Source organism: Xiphophorus couchianus, chromosome 8, assembly GCF_001444195.1.
Source record: "Xiphophorus couchianus chromosome 8, X_couchianus-1.0, whole genome shotgun sequence".
Taxonomy (NCBI): Eukaryota; Metazoa; Chordata; class Actinopteri; order Cyprinodontiformes; family Poeciliidae; genus Xiphophorus; species Xiphophorus couchianus.
The window spans coordinates 454699-475456 of NC_040235.1; the positions used below are offsets into that span (position 1 = coordinate 454699).

The following is a 20758-nucleotide window of genomic DNA, read 5'->3' on the forward strand; positions in this document are numbered from 1 at the left end:
CTTTAATTATGTTTACTTAAAGAACTCCAAAGTACACTTACAGAAGAAAGCCGGTCAAAAAATTGTGTTGCTTCCACCACATCCAACTGCAATCTGACTTCAAACGTGCATACGGGCAAAATTAATGTTATGCATTACGTAGTGGAAGCCAAAATTGCTTTTCACAATAAAAGTATCCCTTTATATTAACTAAGTTATACATTCTAGAAAATATACTCATCATGAATTTCTTAAAATTAAATTAAGCATATTTATACATTTTTAATCTAAATTATTATTCTATATGAATTCCCCATTAACTGGCTCTTGCAGGTACAAGCCTCCTATTGGATAAGTACTGCATAGGCGATTATCTTTCAGCTGGCAACAAGTTATTTAACCCCAGCTGATGCAATGAGTTACTCCTCATTTCTTAAACAACCATGGCAAAAGACACATCCGGTGGTCGTGGAAAAGACGTTAATCTGTTTAAGAAGGGTCAAATCATTGGCATGCATCAAGCAGAGAAAATATCTAAGGAGATTGCAGAAACTACTAGAATTGGGTTAAGAACTGTCCAACGCATCATTAAAAACTGGAAGGACGGTGGGGAACCATCGTCTTCCAGGAAGAAATGTGGTCGGAAAAAAATCCTGAATGATTGTGATCGGCGATTACTTAAACGTTTAGTCAAATCAAATCGAAGAAAAACAACAGCAGAACTCAGGAGTATGTTTAATTGTGAACGCAAAAGCATTTCCACACGCACAATGCGAAGGGAACTCAAGGGGTTGGGATTGAACAGCTGTGTAGCCGTAAGAAAACCTCTAATCAGTAAGGCTAACCAGAAAAAAAGGCTTCAGTTTGCTAGGGAGCATAAAGATTGGACTCTGGAGGAATGGAAGAGGATCATGTGGTCTGAGGAGTCCAATTTACCCTGTTCCAGAGTGATGGGCGCATCAGGGTAAGAAGAGAGGCAGGTGAAGTGATACACCCATCATGCCTAGTGCCTACTGTACAAGCCTGTGGGGGCAGTGCTATGATCTGGGGTTGCTGCAGTTGGTCAGGTCTAGGTTCAGCAACATTGTGTGCCCAAAGAATGAGGTCAGCTGACTACCTGAATATACTGAATAACCAGGTTATTCCATCAATGGATTTTGTCTTCCCAAATGGAATGGGCATATTCCAAGATGACAATGCCAGGATTCATCTGGCTCACATTGTGAAAGAGTGGTTCAGGTAGCATGAGACATCTTTTTCACACATGGATTGGCCACCACAGAGTCCAAACCTTAACCCCATTGAGAATCTTTGGGATGTGCTGGAGAAGGCTTTGCGCAGTGGTCAGACTCTCCCATCATCAATACAAGATCTTGGTGAAAGATTAATGCAATTCTGGATGGAAATAAATCTTGTGACACTGCAGAAGCTTATTGAAACAATGCCATAGCGAATGTGGGCTGTAATCAAAGCTAAAGGCGGTCCAACAAAATATTAGAGTGTGACCATTTTTTGGTGGTGACATTTTTTTGGCCAGGCAGTGTATATTCTTATATACATATATGTATGGCAAAATAATGTTTCATTAAGCATTACTTTTACCTTGTCTCCAAACATTCACTGAACGTAAACAAAGGGTTTCCCCAGTATATTATAAGCCTGGTAGCCTTATAATACACTGCCCCTCTCCCAGTAAATTCTGGGAGAGGGGCTCTAGTTTAATTGGCCAACCTTAAAAGCAATCGGTCATAATTGTCATTTACTGAGATGTATTTGTGAACAAATAGAGCTCAAACAGATTGAACTCACAGCATCAGATTGTAAAAGTGCAAAAAAACACTCTTCATAGTTAGATTATTCCTTCCATCCTTGACAAGCTCATAGTTGCCGCTTGTCCAGAGCTCGGTCGATTATAAAGGACTCCTTCCACCCTCAGCATGGTTTGTTCTCCCTGCTGCCCTCTGGGAAAAGGTTCACCAGCTTCAAATGAAGAACAACCAACAACACAATCTGGAGTACACACCGAATGACTCTTCTCCAGATTGCGGGTTTCCGTGACTGGAAACATGCAACAGAACACTTGAAAGAGCAAGAAAACAGCAACAGTCACAGAAAAGTAATGCCACTGCTCTGCTCTGCTCAAGGTAATTTAAAAAAAACAAAAACGCAACTAGCCTCCAGATCGCTATTTTAAAAAGAACGCAACGGTGCAATTTTCTGGCTGATCACTGATCTTAAAAAAACCTGAAGTGCTGATTTTTGTGTGTGTGGGAAAAATATAGCGAAGTGGTTGGCCAGTCACTAAGTTGGCAACCATGGGGTAACTGTCCTAAACCGTGCAAATGGAGAGTTCATCTGGTGGGCGGGACAGTGATTTGTATTATTGTTGACTATACCTCCTTGGAAATGAGATAGTACATCTCATTTTTCTTTATTTATTCTTTAAATAAATAAAGTTCTGATTTTAAAATGTCAGAATTACAGCTGATAAACACATTGGATTAGAGCAGTTCCCTCTCCATTTTTCCTTATGAAAAATACCTCATCGTTTACCAAATGAAACTTTACAGCAAATCTGGACAAATCAAGTCTTACCACTGGTGAGTGGTGGATTGCTGGCTGAGGCAGTGAGTGATGAAGGTGTTGGGCTCACAGGAGGCGTTGTCTCAATCCCACTCTCTTCCATCATCTTCTTTGCTACAAAGCTCAACTTTAGTCCAGATTCTGCAGCAAACAAACAAAAAAAGTTAAATCTCTTCTTTGTTAACATATTTCTACAGGACTCTAAGGTGTGAACAATTTAGTTGAAATGTTACCCAATTTCTCAGTAGTGCACCTCCCCAAAAATTCTGAGGTTGCAGTAGCACAACTTGATACTTTTGTAAAAAAAAAAAAAAATTCTCTGTGACATGGTAAGTCTTCCTGAAGTTCAACAAGAGAAACAGATTAGGCTCATATCTTGGGTGAAAGAGCATCCAAGAGCATCTCTATTCACCAATCAGAGATGGTGAATAGCGAAAACTAACACCCCCCTCCCCCCCCTCGTGTGCTGCAGCTACTCATGTCTATGTTTGTGTCCCGCAGTCAGAGATGAGTAGGATAGGTTAGTCAGATAGATCTTAACTTTGCTGTATTTTCTCTACTTATCTGTGCTACATGCACTGTTTGAGTCATCTGAAAATTATTACCAAATTCCCACGTTATGTCAAGCTCTGATTCAGACACTGCATCAGAAAATGTGCCACAACGACTAGAAGTCAGAGTCCAAAGAAATTAAAAGTCTGTACATTTTAAAGACATTGATTAGGCCAGTTTTCCTGTAAGAGGCAGTAAAGGCAAAAATGCAATGCACTGCATTAGTGTTGTGCCATGACAGGTTATCCCTGACAGAATTTGTTTCCCCTATGCCAGGAGCGTACATTGGGCAGGTAGTATGGGTCTTGTTAACTGCACCTAAATCCAACCAACATAGTGTTTTATCTCTGTGAAATAGTGAAAGAGGGCGATGACATCTGTGTAAACTTGATGTATATAAACATTAAGGCTCAATATACTTAATATAATATATGTAAATGGCTCTGTTTGTTTTCAGTTGTCCAACAAAAATCCTATTTATTTGAATTGTTGCATGTCCCCAAAAGTTCTGTCTACTGGAAATAAAAATCCACCTTTCTGAGTAGGTCACTGAAAACAGCTGACGACTTTATGCCTGTAAAGCCGGCAGCTTTACGAGAATAAACTGGACAGACCACATTAACAAATCATATTACAGACAAAACTAATTAAGGCCCCTTAAATCACAAACATGGTTCGAAATATTCTGCTATTAGTTGAGAATAATCTAGTCCCGGTTTGAAGAGGTCTTGTAATCTGAAATTAAAGCAGTTCTAGTGTGATCCAGAGCCAAAAGTGGTGAAATCAACCTTTATTGAAGTTTCACAAATCAGAAAACGGTTTCAAATTCTAAAATTAGAGCAAAAATAATCTAGTCCAGGTTTGAAGAGTCTAGGTGCTGTAGTTTTTTAACTAGATTAGATTAAAAATGCGAAAGATAGTGAAAAATTGGGTGGAATCGCCCTTTAGCCATTACCCGACTCGGAAGCTGGAATCGGAAACCAACTTCAGCTTGGTCTTATACAGGATGAAAACCAAGCTTTCTTTATGTAGGGTCCTCTTAAGATCAAATGACAGCAGTGAGACAAACGGTCTCAAACTTTCAGTCAGAAACTTCCTTCTACAACCGGGTCACAAACGATAACTGCTGTCCTCCAGGCATGTCTCTCCTAAAAGTTGGGAACACGCCAGCCGACATAAACATGAGGCTGTAATTTTAACTCAGCTGCTGCCAGTGTAACATGCTAACCTGCCAGTGCCTATGAATGACAATAACGAGAATGCAGAAATACATTAGCTCATATTTAACCTTTCGGATAGTGAATTTGAGTAAATCATACACAGCAGTCCTTTGATAGTTTCTCTACTTACCAGTGTGCTGTTTCGGAAGTGCTCAACAAATATGTGATCGGCCAGTTGAAAGACGTCGATCGTTTGCCACGTCTGCCATAAACTATAGTATGAATACGTCGACTGGGATCTTCTTCTGGGGAGTTTAATCGCAGATTACATCCATAAAGGTGTGTTACTGCCATCTAAAGGTAACCCTGGTCCGAATACTCGCACTTCCACCCTTGTTCCGCCCTTGTGCCCATCACATACGCGTCCGTGTTGAAAGGTTTCATAGACATGAATACGGTTTGAAGGGTGTCCCAAATTCTCCATATCCTTCCTTCGCCCGCCCATTTTGGGTCCTATTTCAGTCCTTACGTTAAACCCGCATACATGCGGACTTCAGCAAACTGTATTACCCATAATTCCTTGCTGCAAGATTTTTTTTGTCTTCATAGAAAAAAAGTATGACAATGCATTGGTAACAAAAAAGTTTGATATGATAAACTGAGCAGGAAAAAGAAGAAATAAAAAAGAATAGTCACAAATTATTCTTGTTTTACTTTCCCTGTAAAACAAGAAAAGTTTAGAATAATGTAGTCCAGGTTTGAAGAGTCTAGGTTTTGTAGTTTGAAATTAGAGCAAATCTAATTTAGTTTGTAACAAAATATTACAAATGCAAGAGTAATTTCAAATCTTAAATTAAGATATTAACATATTGATATAAAGATTGGGCTTTTGTGATGTTGCAATGTTTAAGCACTCTCTTAAATAAAATTATTTCACTTTAGAAACTGAGCTAATTTTCAGAAAGCAGTATTTGTGAATAGAAACTTAAATGATTAAATTGCTAACAATTTAACTCTTCAGCCTGTGTTAGATGATAAAATTTTATTATATTAAAACTTAAAAATGATTCAATTTTTAAGATTTCTTGTACAATATTCACATTTGAAAATCTTTCAAAAACATTAATGAAGTTGCAATTGAAAAAAGGTGCCCTTCCTGCCAGCACCCAAGTCCTGTGTGACCTCACCATCCATGCAGAGACGAAAGCTCATCAGACCTACAGAGATCCCTGCCTTCGTCAATCAACCTCGTCCTCCTGCTGCAACACCTTCTTCATCATCAGGCCAGTTCTGGGGTTCAAAATGCCATACTCTGTCCGTCTCTCTCAAAGGTTCCCTTTTTAGTTCTCAGTCTCAGCATTAGGGAAAGATAGACTAGATGATTGATATTACTTATTTGATTATATCTGCTACTGAATTAAGCTGTACTGTACTGACACTTGCAAAATTGCCTTACTAATAAAATATTTATCAAAAAGAAAATCTAAAAGATGTTATGGACATTCAATTAATGAGTCACCTCAAAGTTCTTTGATGGTCATAAAATAGCTATGATGTTTGATTCTGGAGAGGGAAAGGTGGGAAATGTTTTATAGGTTGCTGATAGCCCAAAACTATATGTAAAACAACATCCTTGGGACTCGCCCGAGTCATTAAAACCAACCTGGTTCAGTAACAAGTGCAAGTCGTAATAAAGAGAAAGAGTGAGCGTTAACATGTGTGCTCTGTGAAACTAGTTGACTGCAGGCTGCTCAGTCTGGCTAATTCACAGGGGGAAGAAGGGTGGGACATCTGAATGAAGGCAGTCAGGAACCAGGCGAGTCTTTCTCGACACCAGCTTTAAACAGAGGTTACTTCAGTTCTGGACAGGGTAAATCCCAGCAGATTTAGGAAACTCAATTCACCCGTTAGAGCTGGTAGCACATCTCCCCTCTCAGAAGAGGAAGTAGAGAGTGAGAAGTAGAGAGAGAAGGGAGAAGGCAGAAGGCAGTTTCGCAACAACAATTGTCTCACAAACTCAAATTGTATATTAGTACATTTAATGTGTATTTTTGCCATCTTGAAAATATGGCAATGTTTTAAGAAGGACATTTTAATTACACACTGAAAAAAATGAACTTAGGTGGTTATTACATTAACAAAAGAATATCATGTACTTTTAACTAAATAATTTAATGTTTCAAACAAAAACATGATAAAATCCATCCATCCATCCATTTTCTGTTCACCCTTGTCCCTAATGGGGTCGGGAGGGTTGCTGGTGCCCATCTCCAGCTACGTTCCGGGCGAGAGGCGGGGTACACCCTGGACAGGTCGCCAGTCTGTCGCAGGGCAACACAGAGACATACAGGACAAACAACCATGCACACACACACTCACACCTAGGGAGAATTTAGAGAAACCAATTGACCTGACAGTCATGTTTTTGGACTGTGGGAGGAAGCCGGAGTACCCGGAGAGAACCCACGCAGGCACAGGGAGAACATGCAAACTCCATGCAGAAAGACCCCGGCCGGGAATCGAACCCAGGACCTTCTTGCTGCAAGGCAACAGTGCTACCAACTGCGCCACTGTGCAGCCCCATGATAAAATCATGTTGGATAAACAAGAAATTCAACAACTTAATGTTTATGAAATTTAATCATGTTGAGATAACATGATTCATTATAGTCAGATTGATCTCCCTCTGAGGAGGGTCTAGCGAGATCAGGGGATCACGCGAGATTATGGAAGATCACGCAACATAAATATTTTGCGCCTGGGAAAACTTCAAAGTGGTTTTAGTTACACATTAAACTATAGATATTTGTTTTTCTCTGCAGGGCACTATTGGCATTTAAGAACTGCACTGTAACAAATGGCTGTAAAAACTACAGCATGAAAATACAGTAAGGTGGCTGGGTTTTGAAAATACAGTTCTGTTGTACCTTTTCTAATTGTTGAGTGCTCTTTCTACCCTTTCACCCAGTCCTGTCTTAAAACACTTAATGTAATGTAACTTAAAAAATTGTCTTTGAATTAACGCAATTAAATCATGGAAAGGATTTCCTCACGATTAAATAGCTTTCTTTCAGCATGAAGCATGTTTGTTCAGCTAACTTAATTTTCATGAGTTGGATCAACTTAATTAAGTAGTGTGAAGGTACCACTGTAATATAAGTTGGTTTCTCGGGCGTACTGTGGTGGCGCAAGGGGTCAGCATGCCCCATGTTTGGAGGTTCGACTCCTGGTCCCGGTGACCTTTGTCGCATGTCCTCCCCCCTCTCCTCGCCCTCTTTCCTGTCTGCCTACTGTCGCAAAAAAATACAAGCCATTAGCGCTTCAATAGCTCTTCGGAGAAAATTAAAAGGAAAAAAAAAAAGTTGGTTTCAACTAATGCAATTTTCTAAATTTGCATTAATTTTAATTAAGTAAAGTTAATTATTTGGTCCAAAACATTGCAAAGTAGTTGGGCTGGCTCTTTTAAATTACATTGGGTCCAACTATAGAAAATGAGTTGAATCAGCCTTAATAAATTAAATTGAGACAGCACATTATCTTTAAATTGGAATAACCTTAATAAATTAAGTTGACCTAACACATTTGCTTTAATGTTAGTGACCAAAAAAGAGTTTTTTAGTGTTAAGCCTTATTAGCTGTGGAACAGAATAGAAATGCTGAGTTGCAGTAGTTCTGGTGGTTTGAAGCTGGAATCAAGTCTAAATTTTGAGTTTCATGAGTTTTGAATGTTAGAGACCAAAAAAGCGTTTTCTCAGCGAGAGAAGCGAAAAAGTGACAATATGTGAATTTCCAGCACTGCGTTCAATTGTCAGCCTTATTAGCTGTGGAACAGCATAGAAATGCTGAGATGCAGTAGTTCTGGTGGTTTGAAGCTGGAAACAAGTCTACATTTTGAGTTTCATGAGTTTTGAATGTTTGAGACCAAAAAAGCGTTTTCTCAGCGAGAGAAGTGAAAAAGTGACAATATGTGAATTTCCAGCACTGCGTTCAATTGTCAGCCTTATTAGCTGTGGAACAGCATGCTGAGTTGCAGTAGTTCTGGTGGTTTGAAGCTGGAATCAAGTCTAAATTTTGAGTTTCATGAGTTTTGAATGTTTGAGACCAAAACAGCGTTTTCTCAGCGAGAGAAGTGAAAAAGTGACAATATGTGAATTTTCAGCACTACACTCAATATTCAGCCTTATTAGCTGTGGAACAGCATAGAAATGCTGAGATGCAGTAGTTCTCGTTGTTTGAACCTGGAATCAAGTCTAAATTTTGAGTTTCATGAGTTTTGAATGTTTGAGACCAAAAAAGCGTTTTCTCATCGAGAGAAGCGAAAAAGTGACAATATGTGAATTTTCAGCACTGCGTTCAATTTTCAGCCTTATTAGCTGTGGAACAGCATAGAAATGCTGAGTTGCAGTAGTTCTGGTGGTTTGAAGCTGGAATCAAGTCTAAATTTTGAGTTTCATGAGTTTTGAATGTTAGAGACCAAAAAAGCGTTTTCTCAGCGAGAGAAGTGAAAAAGTGACAATATGTGAATTTTAAGCACTACACTCAATATTCAGCCCTATTCGCTTTGGAACAGCATAGAAATGCTGAGTTGCAGTAGTTCTGGTGGTTTGAAGCTGGAATCAAGTCTAAATTTTGAGTTTCATGAGTTTTGAATGTTTGAGACCAAAAAAGCGTTTTCTCAGCGAGAGAAGTGAAAAAGTGACAATATGTGAATTTTCAGCACTACACTCAATATTCAGCCTTATTAGCTGTGGAACAGCATAGAAATGCTGAGATGCAGTAGTTCTGGTGCTTTGAAGCTGGAATCAAGTCTAAATTTTGAGTTTCATGAGTTTTGAATGTTTGAGACCAAAAAAGCGTTTTCTCATCGAGAGAAGCGAAAAAGTGACAATATGTGAATTTTCAGCACTGCGTTCAATTTTCAGCCTTATTAGCTATGGAACAGCATAGAAATGCTGAGTTGCAGTAGTTCTGGTGGTTTGAAGCTGGAATCAAGTCTAAATTTTGAGTTTCATGAGTTTTGAATGTTAGAGACCAAAAAAGCGTTTTCTCAGCGAGAGAAGCGAAAAAGTGACAATATGTGAATTTTCAGCACTGCGTTCAATGTTCAGCGTTATTAGCTGTGGAACAGCATAGAAATGCTGAGATGCAGTAGTTCTGGTGGTTTGAAGCTGGAAACAAGTCTACATTTTGAGTTTCATGAGTTTTGAATGTTAGAGACCAAAAAAGCGTTTTCTCGGCGAGAGAAGTGAAAAAGTGACAATATGTGAATTTTCAGCACTACACTCAATATTCAGCCCTATTCGCTTTGGAACAGCATAGAAATGCTGAGATGCAGTAGTTCTGGTGGTTTGAAGCTGGAATCAAGTCTAAATCTTGAGTTTCATGAGTTTTGAATGTTTGAGACCAAAAAAGCGTTTTCTCAGCGAGAGAAGCGAAAAAGTGACAATATGTGAATTTTCAGCACTGCGTTTAATGTTCAGCGTTATTAGCTGTGGAACAGCATAGAAATGCTGAGATGCAGTAGTTCTGGTGGTTTGAAGCTGGAAACAAGTCTACATTTTGAGTTTCATGAGTTTTGAATGTTTGAGACCAAAAAAGCGTTTTCTCAGCGAGAGAAGTGAAAAAGTGACAATATGTGAATTTTCAGCACTGCGTTCAATGTTCAGCCTTATTAGCTGTGGAACAGCATAGAAATGCTGAGATGCAGTAGTTCTGGTGGTTTGAAGCTGGAATCAAGTCTAAATTTTGAGTTTCATGAGTTTTGAATGTTTGAGACCAAAAAAGCGTTTTCTCAGCGAGAGAAGCGAAAAAGTGACAATATGTGAATTTCCAGCACTGCGTTCAATTGTCAGCCTGATTAGCTGTGGAGCAGCATAGAAATGCTGAGATGCAGTAGTTATGGTGCTTTGAAGCTGGAATCAAGTCTAAATTTTGAGTTTCATGAGTTTTGAATGTTAGAGACCAAAAAAGCGTTTTCTCGGCGAGAGAAGTGAAAAAGTGACAATATGTGAATTTTCAGCACTACACTCAATATTCAGCCCTATTCGCTTTGGAACAGCATAGAAATGCTGAGATGCAGTAGTTCTGGTGGTTTGAAGCTGGAAACAAGTCTAAATTTTGAGTTTCATGAGTTTTGAATGTTAGAGACCAAAAAAGCGTTTTCTCAGCGAGAGAAGCGAAAAAGTGACAATATGTCAATTTTCAGCACTGCGTTCAATGTTCAGCCTTATTAGCTGTGGAACAGCATAGAAATGCTGAGATGCAGTAGTTCTGGTGGTTTGAAGCTGGAATAAAGTCTAAATTTTGAGTTTCATGAGTTTTGAATGTTAGAGACCAAAAAAGCGTTTTCTCAGCGAGAGAAGCGAAAAAGTGACAATATGTGAATTTTCAGCACTGCGTTCAATTTTCAGCCTTATTAGCTGTGGAACAGCATAGAAATGCTGAGATGCAGTAGTTCTGGTGGTTTGAAGCTGGAAAAAAGTCTACATTTCGAGTTTCATGAGTTTTGAATGTTTGAGACTGTTAGGTCTAAATACCTATTAAACAAAACACAGGAAAGACAAGAGAGATAAATTCTTTTTGTACTCGCGAGGAGAGCAGACAGAGAGATGCTTTCAGTTACAAATCTCCAACCGCTCTGAAAACACATCTCCCGCTCCCTCTATTTTATTGCTTTTTTAGGGGACCCTCTTACACTGAGCGCTTTAACTCTCAAAGGGAGGGGAAAACAATTTATCACATTGTTGCAGCGCTAATGACATTTACTATTAGACACATGTTATCTACACTCTAAATCTTTCTGCTCCAGTCGAGTACCAGACACGGCGTCGAGTACCACAGGAGAGCAGACAGAGTTGTCTCCGCTATCTCCATGAAGGCTTCACTGCTCTCTTTCTCAAAGAGGTCACAGGAAGGAATCATAATTATTCAACACACAGAGACATTACTTAGAATAGAGGAAAAAAAGAAAAAGCATATAATTAAACATTATCTAAATGTTACTACAAAGCTACATGATACAACGAATATTTGATAATTACTAAAAATACAATTTATCCAACAGTTCCCCCCTGTTTATCAAAAATTTGTTCCACATCTCTTATCCCTCCAAAAACAGTCACTTCAAATGATTTTCAACTGGGAGTTCATTTTTTGGAAAGCAAACATTTTTACACTCAGGGGTTATACCCAGTCCAAAAGCCAGGATCTGGATACCTGTCAGAAGAGTCATCATCAGAGTATTCTTTGTCAACATCAGATTTTTTCTCTAATAAAGGATACATCTGTGCCATCACCTATCACAAGTTGTTAAAACAGACATTACATCATCGACAGGAGTTTTCATTAGCATCATAAACATAAGCACAACATTCTCTAGTGTCATCGTCATTATCAGTGTCAGCATAATCAAACAATGGCTTAACTTAAAAAGAAAGTAAATTTCCTTTGTCATTTTCCATCAAGGGAATTACTTTAATCCTTTTTATCAAAGAAGCAGACCTTGAATGAGACCACATCCGCAGGGCACCAGGAACTGCAAAACTGTTATGACAAAACAGAGATCAGATTCTCCAAAGGCATCAATTCATTTGTGTAGTCATCACAAATATCTTCAATTCACTGTGTCCGAGTGAATTCTCCAACGCTCGTGGCTCTGTGGCTGCTATCGTCAAAACAAGTGTGCAACCGCTTCTTCAAGCAGTGGCACTCTGCCTCAGAGACAACAGCTTGTGTTGCAGAGTTCAGAGTCAGGCTTGGAGCTCAGAACTCCAGGGCAGTCTGTATGTAGTTAGCCATGAGCAACTCATCACGTGAAGCCTTATCTCCTACTTTGTCCAGTTCTGCTCATTAAATGGTGGATGTGATCTATTCAATCCATGCTTCAATTATATATATATATCACAACTCCAACCGATGGAAAATACCAAAACCCTATAATCACCAGCTTCAAAAGACACGTTTCCAAAGTAATGTCAACTTAACAAATCTAGACATTTTCAAAATATACCAATTTTACCTAGGTCTTTTACTTGTCGTTGAATTTAAAGTTTTATTCAAAATCGTTTTAAATGGATATAAATCAAAACAAAATCAAGTTTAGAAAAATCACCATAATCCCACCTGAGTACTTTTACTGATTAGTGATAACTTTAATCAATAACAGATTCTTCAAAACATTTCTTAAAACATTCTTGCTCCATTAAATTAATGCTCTGAAAATGGCTAACACAATAATATTTTTAATTTCTATAATTATTTTCCCAAGTTAATTTACCAAAATATGCTTCATTAATCGCTATAAATTTGTTATCTATCGTTTCAAAATACTTTAGCCCATTGTCAGAACATCTTTCAATGGAGAATGATCAAATCCATTTAAAAGAAACATATTTCACCAGACCATATCTTTCCTTTCACTTTTTTATGTGTAACACAGATCAAACATGTTCTTCAAATAAAAAATTTTATTTAAGTAATATAAAAGATAAACCTATAACATATTCTCCCCCCTGATGATGCATTAAGTTTCTAACGCATCACAATTTCTACTACTTTAAATAACAATGTTTATGAAACAGGTTTATGATGTTCTCTGAGAAATTCTACCAAATTCAATGCTGCCTTTTTTCCAAAAGGGAAACTCGTCAAAACAAACAAAACAATTCATTTTAGCATGCTTTAAATCTTCAAGATTACTATTTTCCCAAAACACTTCACGTTACAGTTTTAAAGCTCCTTATCTCATTTTACTCTTATGATTGTCAGATAATTCATTTTACAAACTCCTCAAAAATTTTCACTAGTGTTTGACAAAGCGTGTTTACCAATTAAGACTCTGTGAAGGTTTTGCATAAACCAGCCAGAGAGACGTTGAAGAAAATTCAAAATATAGTCAATAAAAAAAATCCAAAAAATGATAAATTAGGCCCATACTGAAATCAACATAACAAAAAAAAAAACAATACAGGTAGTCACAGAACAACTCAAACACAAACTGACCTAACACAGACATGAGGGGACATTAGATAATGGCTGATCAGACCATTAACACACACTAAGGGGTAATTAAACACACAAAACCCTAACAAATACTGGTCAGTATATGACTAAATCTACAAATGAAAGAAAGTAATTAGTAATATTTAACAAAATAAAAGCACTGATACTTAAAATTAACTAAATGAGTGCCCAACAAATAACCAACCAAAGAGTCAGACCAACAAAAACAATTCAAAAATAAAAATCCAAACTACTCACTACTCAATATATAAAGTAATATTAAAAGAAAACAGAAAATCATTACCAATAGTGTCTGTGTGTGACAGTCAGGACAGCTGTCACAGACTCAGTGATTGGATGCAAAAACTTACATTTAACATTTTCCACATTATTTCAATGCTCACTAAGTATTTGCTTGTTTAAACTATCTACACAAAAGGAACTCTTAATTTCTCTACTGCTTTATTAGGCTTTGACACTCGAATCATCAGATATGTTTTAGTTTCTTCTAATTTTAAAATTTGAACTTAAAAACCTTTTGTCGTTCCACTACTAAAATTGTAACTTATATTCTGATATTTTGTCAGGAGGTACTTTTAGATGTTGGGAGAGAAAGTGATTTACATCACACCTTCTCGTTCTGTCTTGCAGAGCTACTGCAAGTGGGGGTTACTTCACACTTAAAAAATAGTGGTATGCAAAAAGGCTTCACATGTTAATTAGTTGAATCTAGTGGGGTAGCAGTTACAGCCCAACTCTGTGGCCCCCCCTGCGGAGCTGCTGCAAGGGGGCTGCAAGTCCCCTGATCTACATTATTCTCTTACAAAAGTTCCACCAGATCCTCTTTGATTAACCCATAAGTTATTTCTAACTTAATATTATCCTTCAACAACAAATTTCGTAAATTTTAGCAAACTTTTCTATATTCAATCAATTTCTATTTAACAAGAAAGTTACTTCTAATTTATTCTGTCTAAATCCTCAATAAGTCCTGTAGATTTTAATGATATTTTATCTATCCTAAAGTTTTGGTCAGTTTAAAAAGACTGATTGTGAAACTATCTAGAATCGGTTGCATACTGCAGTTTGTTGTTATCTGAGCAATGCCTCTTACAGTTAGAGCCTGTTTCTATTTATTTATTCACTTTTGTATCTATCTTACCATCCCCCCAGTTGAGACATGCAAAACCGCCATGGCTCAACATTACAGCCCACCTATATAAGTTTTTCGGCAAGATAGGTTTATTTGCAGGTCACTTATAGATTTGATCTTCTATTTTTGCTCCAGTTTTAATCCAAAGAACTTTTCAGGAAGAGCAACAGCTGCAACGGCTGTGTGTTTTGTATCTGTATACAGATAGGTCACTGTGATCTTAGCTGGAGTGACCTTGTTGAGCCTGTCTTCATAATTCTTGTCAGGCCCAGCCGCATTCTTGAACCAAAGAGTTATATGTAAAACTACAGGCCTACCATTCATGAAAAGAGTTATTTCTGGTCTTACTCTATCCATAGATAATAAATCCTGTAGATTTAATTGGACCTCTTCACTCTCTAAACTTTCTGATTCTAGTCATGCTGACTGATCTGTGTATTTTTCTGGGCAATTTCTAGCTATGTGTCCTTCCTTCCCACAACACCAACATCCTAAGTTGTTTTGTTTAAAATTATTTTGTCTGAAATTATTTTGTCTGTAGTTCCCTCTTCCCATTCTCCCTTTCTGTCCTCTGGGGTTTTGACCTCTACCCCTAAAGCTTCCTCTTCCTCTCCTTATAAAATATTGTGGGGGTGAGGGTAAGTCGGGATATAGTTTTGTAGTTTGTACTATTTGTTTCTCCCCTTCTGTTTTGTTATTTTGGTATCTGTTAACTTCAGCTACTTCCCCTCCCCCTCCTGCTGCTTGCTGCTCCGCTGCGTGCCTTTTGACACTCATAAACCCGTCTCATCATCTTCCTTCCTATAGAACATCAAATTTTTTGATTTCTTTTCCCCCTCTTCTCTTTTTTGTGCTAATTCTAACCAAAATTTCACATCCTCATAGCCTTCTTTGCGCATTTTCTTTAAATTTGACTTTGTTTTTTTTTTGTTTTATTTTATCCTGCAGTACTGTTAGTTTTTATATATTTTTTTTTATTTATTTATTTATTTAGACGGCCGTCAAAGTTATAGTTTGGTATTCATTTATCTAAATGTTTAATTTTATGCGGATCCTGATTTTCAACATATTTCCAGTCATTTATTTTTAAACTGTCTGTTGGCTTATTCTTACTTATATTTTTTCTTATTTATAAAATTTAGCCCAGTTTGTCGACGCCTAGGGAATCCTAAAAACTGGGGTTCTGTTCAGTAGGCCAGCAATTGAAACAACCTGTTGAGGTAACCCACGCTTCAACTCTTTCGAGTGGGGGTTCTTACCTCTGCATCCTCAAGAGGTTTGCTGGTTACAATCCTACTGTTTTATGTGAGGCAAAATACCAAGTGGCACTTACACCTCCAATCACCCGCACAGTCACACACTCCGTCGCGGAATTTAAGCGCCTGTTCGCGCAGGACTCCGTCGTCCTTTTTTGCAACGGGTATTCGTCGGGCCCCGTCTCCCAGAACAGGAAGGCACCAGGCTCCGTCCACCTAACCACGAAATTTTTACGGAAGGACTTCGGACGTCCTCAACGGATTTTGTGCACTATTTTTACCTGTTAGAGTCTAGAATTTACAGGGTTTTGTATTCGCGCAATGACCCCCAGTCATTCGCCACACTTTTAAACAAGAATTCACTCACCCCCGTTGTCTTTCCCTGGCGCACCGTCAACCGTCAGAACCCAGCAGGCAGGTCGAACCTCAGCCCTTGAACAGGATCTGATAAGCTTCCACTAGGAAACTTGCCGTGCGCACGGTCTGTACCGAAGTCGACCAAACCTGCAGGAATCCCTCAGGTGTATTGGCGACCGGCAATCGAAGGACCAAATAATGTTGGGTCTAAATACCTATTAAACAAAACACAGGAAAGACAAGAGAGTTAAATTCTTTTTGTACTCGCGAGGAGAGCAGACAGAGAGATGCTTTCAGTTACAAATCTCCAACCGCTCTGAAAACACATCTCCCGCTCCCTCTATTTTATTGCTTTTTTAGGGGACCCTCTTACACTGAGCGCTTTAACTCTCAAAGGGAGGGGAAAACAATTTATCACATTGTTGCAGCGCTAATGACATTTACTATTAGACACATGTTATCTACACTCTAAATCTTTCTGCTCCAGTCGAGTACCAGACACGGCGTCGAGTACCACAGGAGAGCAGACAGAGTTGTCTCCGCTATCTCCATGAAGGCTTCACTGCTCTCTTTCTCAAAGAGGTCACAGGAAGGAATCATAATTATTCAACACACAGAGACATTACTTAGAATAGAGGAAAAAGAGAAAAAGCATATAATTAAACATTATCTAAATGTTACTACAAAGCTACATGATACAACGAATATTTGATAATTACTAAAAATACAATTTATCCAACAGAGACCAAAAAAGCGTTTTCTCAGCGAGAGAAGTGAAAAAGTGACAATATGTGAATTTTCAGCACTACACTCAATATTCAGCCCTATTCGCCTTGGAACAGCATAGAAATGCTGAGATGCAGTAGTTCTGGTGGTTTGAAGCTGGAAACAAGTCTACATTTCGAGTTTCATGAGTTTTGAATGTTAGAGACCAAAAAAGCGTTTTCTCAGCGAGAGAAGTGAAAAAGTGACAATATGTGAATTTTCAGCACTGCGTTCAATTGTCAGCCCTTTTAGCTGTGGAACAGCATAGAAATGTTGAGTTGCAGTAGTTCTGGTGGTTTGAAGCTGGAAACAAGTCTAAATTTTGAGTTTCATGAGTTTTGAATGTTTGAGACCAAAAAAGCGTTTTCTCAGCGAGAGAAGCGAAAAAGTGACAATATGTGAATTTTCAGCACTGCGTTCAATGTTCAGCCCTATTCGCTTTGGAACAGCATAGAAATGCTGAGATGCAGTAGTTCTGGTGGTTTGAAGCTGGAATCAAGTCTAAATTTTGAGTTTCATGAGTTTTGAATGTTTGAGACCAAAAAAGCGTTTTCTCAGCGAGAGAAGTGAAAAAGTGACAATATGTGAATTTTCAGCACTGCGTTCAATGTTCAGCCTTATTAGCTGTGGAACAGCATAGAAATGCTGAGATGCAGTAGTTCTGGTGGTTTGAAGCTGGAATCAAGTCTAAATTTTGAGTTTCATGAGTTTTGAATGTTAGAGACCAAAAAAGCGTTTTCTCAGCGAGAGAAGTGAAAAAGTGACAATATGTGAATTTTCAGCACTACACTCAATATTCAGCCCTATTCGCTTTGGAACAGCATAGAAATGCTGAGATGCAGTAGTTCTGGTGGTTTGAAGCTGGAATCAAGTCTAAATTTTGAGTTTCATGAGTTTTGAATGTTAGAGACCAAAAAAGCGTTTTCTCAGCGAGAGAAGCGAAAAAGTGACAATATGTGAATTTTCAGCACTGCGTTCAAGTGTCAGCCTTATTAGCTGTGGAACAGCATAGAAATGCTGAGTTGCAGTAGTTCTGGTGGTTTGAAGCTGGAATCAAGTCTAAATTTTGAGTTTCATGAGTTTTGAATGTTAGAGACCAAAAAAGCGTTTTCTCAGCGAGAGAAGTGAAAAAGTGACAATATGTGAATTTTCAGCACTACACTCAATATTCAGCCCTATTCGCTTTGGAACAGCATAGAAATGCTGAGATGCAGTAGTTCTGGTGGTTTGAAGCTGGAATCAAGTCTAAATTTTGAGTTTCATGAGTTTTGAATGTTAGAGACCAAAAAAGCGTTTTCTCGGCGAGAGAAGTGAAAAAGTGACAATATGTGAATTTTCAGCACTACACTCAATATTCAGCCCTATTCGCTTTGGAACAGCATAGAAATGCTGAGATGCAGTAGTTCTGGTGGTTTGAAGCTGGAATCAAGTCTAAATTTTGAGTTTCATGTGTTTTGAATGTTAGAGACCAAAAAAGCGTTTTCTCAGCGAGAGAAGTGAAAAAGTGACAATATGTGAATTTTCAGCACTGCGTTCAATGTTCAGCCTTATTAGCTGTGGAACAGCATAGAAATGCTGAGATGCAGTAGTTCTGGTGGTTTGAAGCTGGAAACAAGTCTAAATTTTGAGTTTCATGAGTTTTGAATGTTAGAGACCAAAAAAGCGTTTTCTCGGCGAGAGAAGTGAAAAAGTGACAATATGTGAATTTTCAGCACTACACTCAATATTCAGCCCTATTCGCTTTGGAACAGCATAGAAATGCTGAGATGCAGTAGTTCTGGTGGTTTGAAGCTGGAATCAAGTCTAGATTTTGAGTTTCATGAGTTTTGAATGTTTGAGACCAAAAAAGCGTTTTCTCGGCGAGAGAAGTGAAAAAGTGACAATATGTGAATTTTCAGCACTACACTCAATATTCAGCCCTATTCGCTTTGGAACAGCATAGAAATGCTGAGATGCAGTAGTTCTGGTGGTTTGAAGCTGGAATCAAGTCTAAATTTTGAGTTTCATGAGTTTTGAATGTTTGAGACCAAAAAAGCGTTTTCTCAGCGAGAGAAGCGAAAAAGTGACAATATGTGAATTTTCAGCACTGCGTTCAATGTTCAGCCTGATTAGCTGTGGAACAGCATAGAAATGCTGAGATGCAGTAGTTCTGGTGATTTGAAGCTGGAAACAAGTCTAAATTTTGAGTTTTATGAGTTTTGAATGTTTGAGAACAAAAAAGCGTTTTCTCAGCGAGAGAAGTGAAAAAGTGACAATATGTGAATTTTCAGCACTACACTCAATATTCAGCCCTATTCGCTTTGGAACAGCATAGAAATGCTGAGATGCAGTAGTTCTGGTGGTTTGAAGCTGGAATCAAGTCTAGATTTTGAGTTTCATGAGTTTTGAATGTTTGAGACCAAAAAAGCGTTTTCTCAGCGAGAGAAGTGAAAAAGTGACAATATGTGAATTTTCAGCACTGCGTTCAATGTTCAGCCTGATTAGCTGTGGAACAGCATAGAAATGCTGAGATGCAGTAGTTCTGGTGATTTGAAGCTGGAAACAAGTCTAAATTTTGAGTTTCATGAGTTTTGAATGTTTGAGACCAAAAAAGCGTTTTCTCAGCGAGAGAAGTGAAAAAGTGACAATATGTGAATTTTCAGCACTGCGTTCAATGTTTAGCCTGATTAGCTGTGGAACAGCATAGAAATGCTGAGATGCAGTAGTTCTGGTGATTTGAAGCTGGAAACAAGTCTAAATTTTGAGTTTTATGACTTTTGAATGTTTGAGAACAAAAAAGCGTTTTCTCAGCGAGAGAAGTGAAAAAGTGACAATATGTGAATTTTCAGCACTACACTCAATATTCAGCCCTATTCGCTTTGGAACAGCATAGAAATGCTGAGTTGCAGTAGTTCTGGTGGTTTGAAGCTGGAAACAAGTCTACATTTTGAGTTTCATGAGTTTTGAATGTTAGAGACCAAAAAAGCTTTTTCTCAGCGAGAGAAGTGAAAAAGTGACAATATGTGAATTTTCAGCACTACACTCCATATTCAGCCCTATTCGCTTTGGAAAAGCATAGAAATGCTGAGATGCAGTAGTTCTGGTGGTTTGAAGCTGGAATCAAGTCTAAATTTTGAGTTTCATGAGTTTTGAATGTTTGAGACCAAAAAAGCGTTTTCTCAGCGAGAGAAGCGAAAAAGTGACAATATGTGAATTTTCAGCACTACACTCAATATTCAGCCCTATTCGCTTTGGAACAGCATAGAAATGCTGAGTTGCAGTAGTTCTGGTGGTTTGAAGCTGGAAACAAGTCTAAATATTGAGTTTCATGAGTTTTGAATGTTTGAGACCAAAAAAGCTTTTTCTCAGCGAGAGAAGCGAAAAAGTGACAATATGTGAATTTTCAGCACTGCGTTCAATGTTCAGCCTTATTAGCTGTGGAACAGCATAGAAATGCTGAGATGCAGTAGTTCTGGTGGTTTGAAGCTGGAACAAGTCTAAATTTTGAGTTTCATGAGTTTTGAATGTTTGAGACCAAAAAAGCTTTTTCTCAGCGAGAGAAGCGAAAAAGTGACAATATGTGAATTTTCAGCACTGCGTTCAATGTTCAGCCTGATTAGCTGTGGAACAGCATAGAAATGCTGAGATGCAGTAGTTCTGGTGATTTGAAGCTGGAAACAAGTCTAAATTTTGAGTTTCATGAGTTTTGAATTTGAGACCAAAAAAGCGTTTTCTCGGCGAGAGAAGTGAAAAAGTGACAATATGTGAATTTTCAGCACTGCGTTCAATTGTCAGCCTTATTAGCAGTGGAACAGCATAGAAATGCTGAGATGCAGTAGTTCTGGTGGTTTGAAGCTGGAAACAAGTCTACATTTTGAGTTTCATGAGTTTTGAATGTTAGAGACCAAAAAAGCGTTTTCTCGGCGAGAGAAGTGAAAAAGTGACAATATGTGAATTTTCAGCACTACACTCAA

At 38.2% G+C, this 20758-nt stretch overlaps 1 protein-coding gene across 2 annotated transcripts in view; it reads right to left on the reverse strand.

Moving 5' to 3' along the window:
• prrc1 (proline-rich coiled-coil 1) overlaps positions 1-4767 on the reverse strand; it is a 43509-nt gene extending 38742 nt beyond the window's left edge. The window contains exons 1-2 of one of the 2 annotated variants that reach the window (XM_028026084.1): positions 4465-4767; positions 2575-2703 (exon numbers count right to left, since the gene is read on the reverse strand). In XM_028026084.1, coding sequence (XP_027881885.1) covers positions 2575-2668 — 94 coding nt within the window. In that variant the 5' untranslated portion in view covers positions 2669-2703; positions 4465-4767. The remainder of the gene's footprint in view (positions 1-2574; positions 2704-4464) is intronic. The other variant, XM_028026081.1, reaches the window with a different exon arrangement.
• Between the last annotated feature and the right edge of the window lie 15991 nt (positions 4768-20758).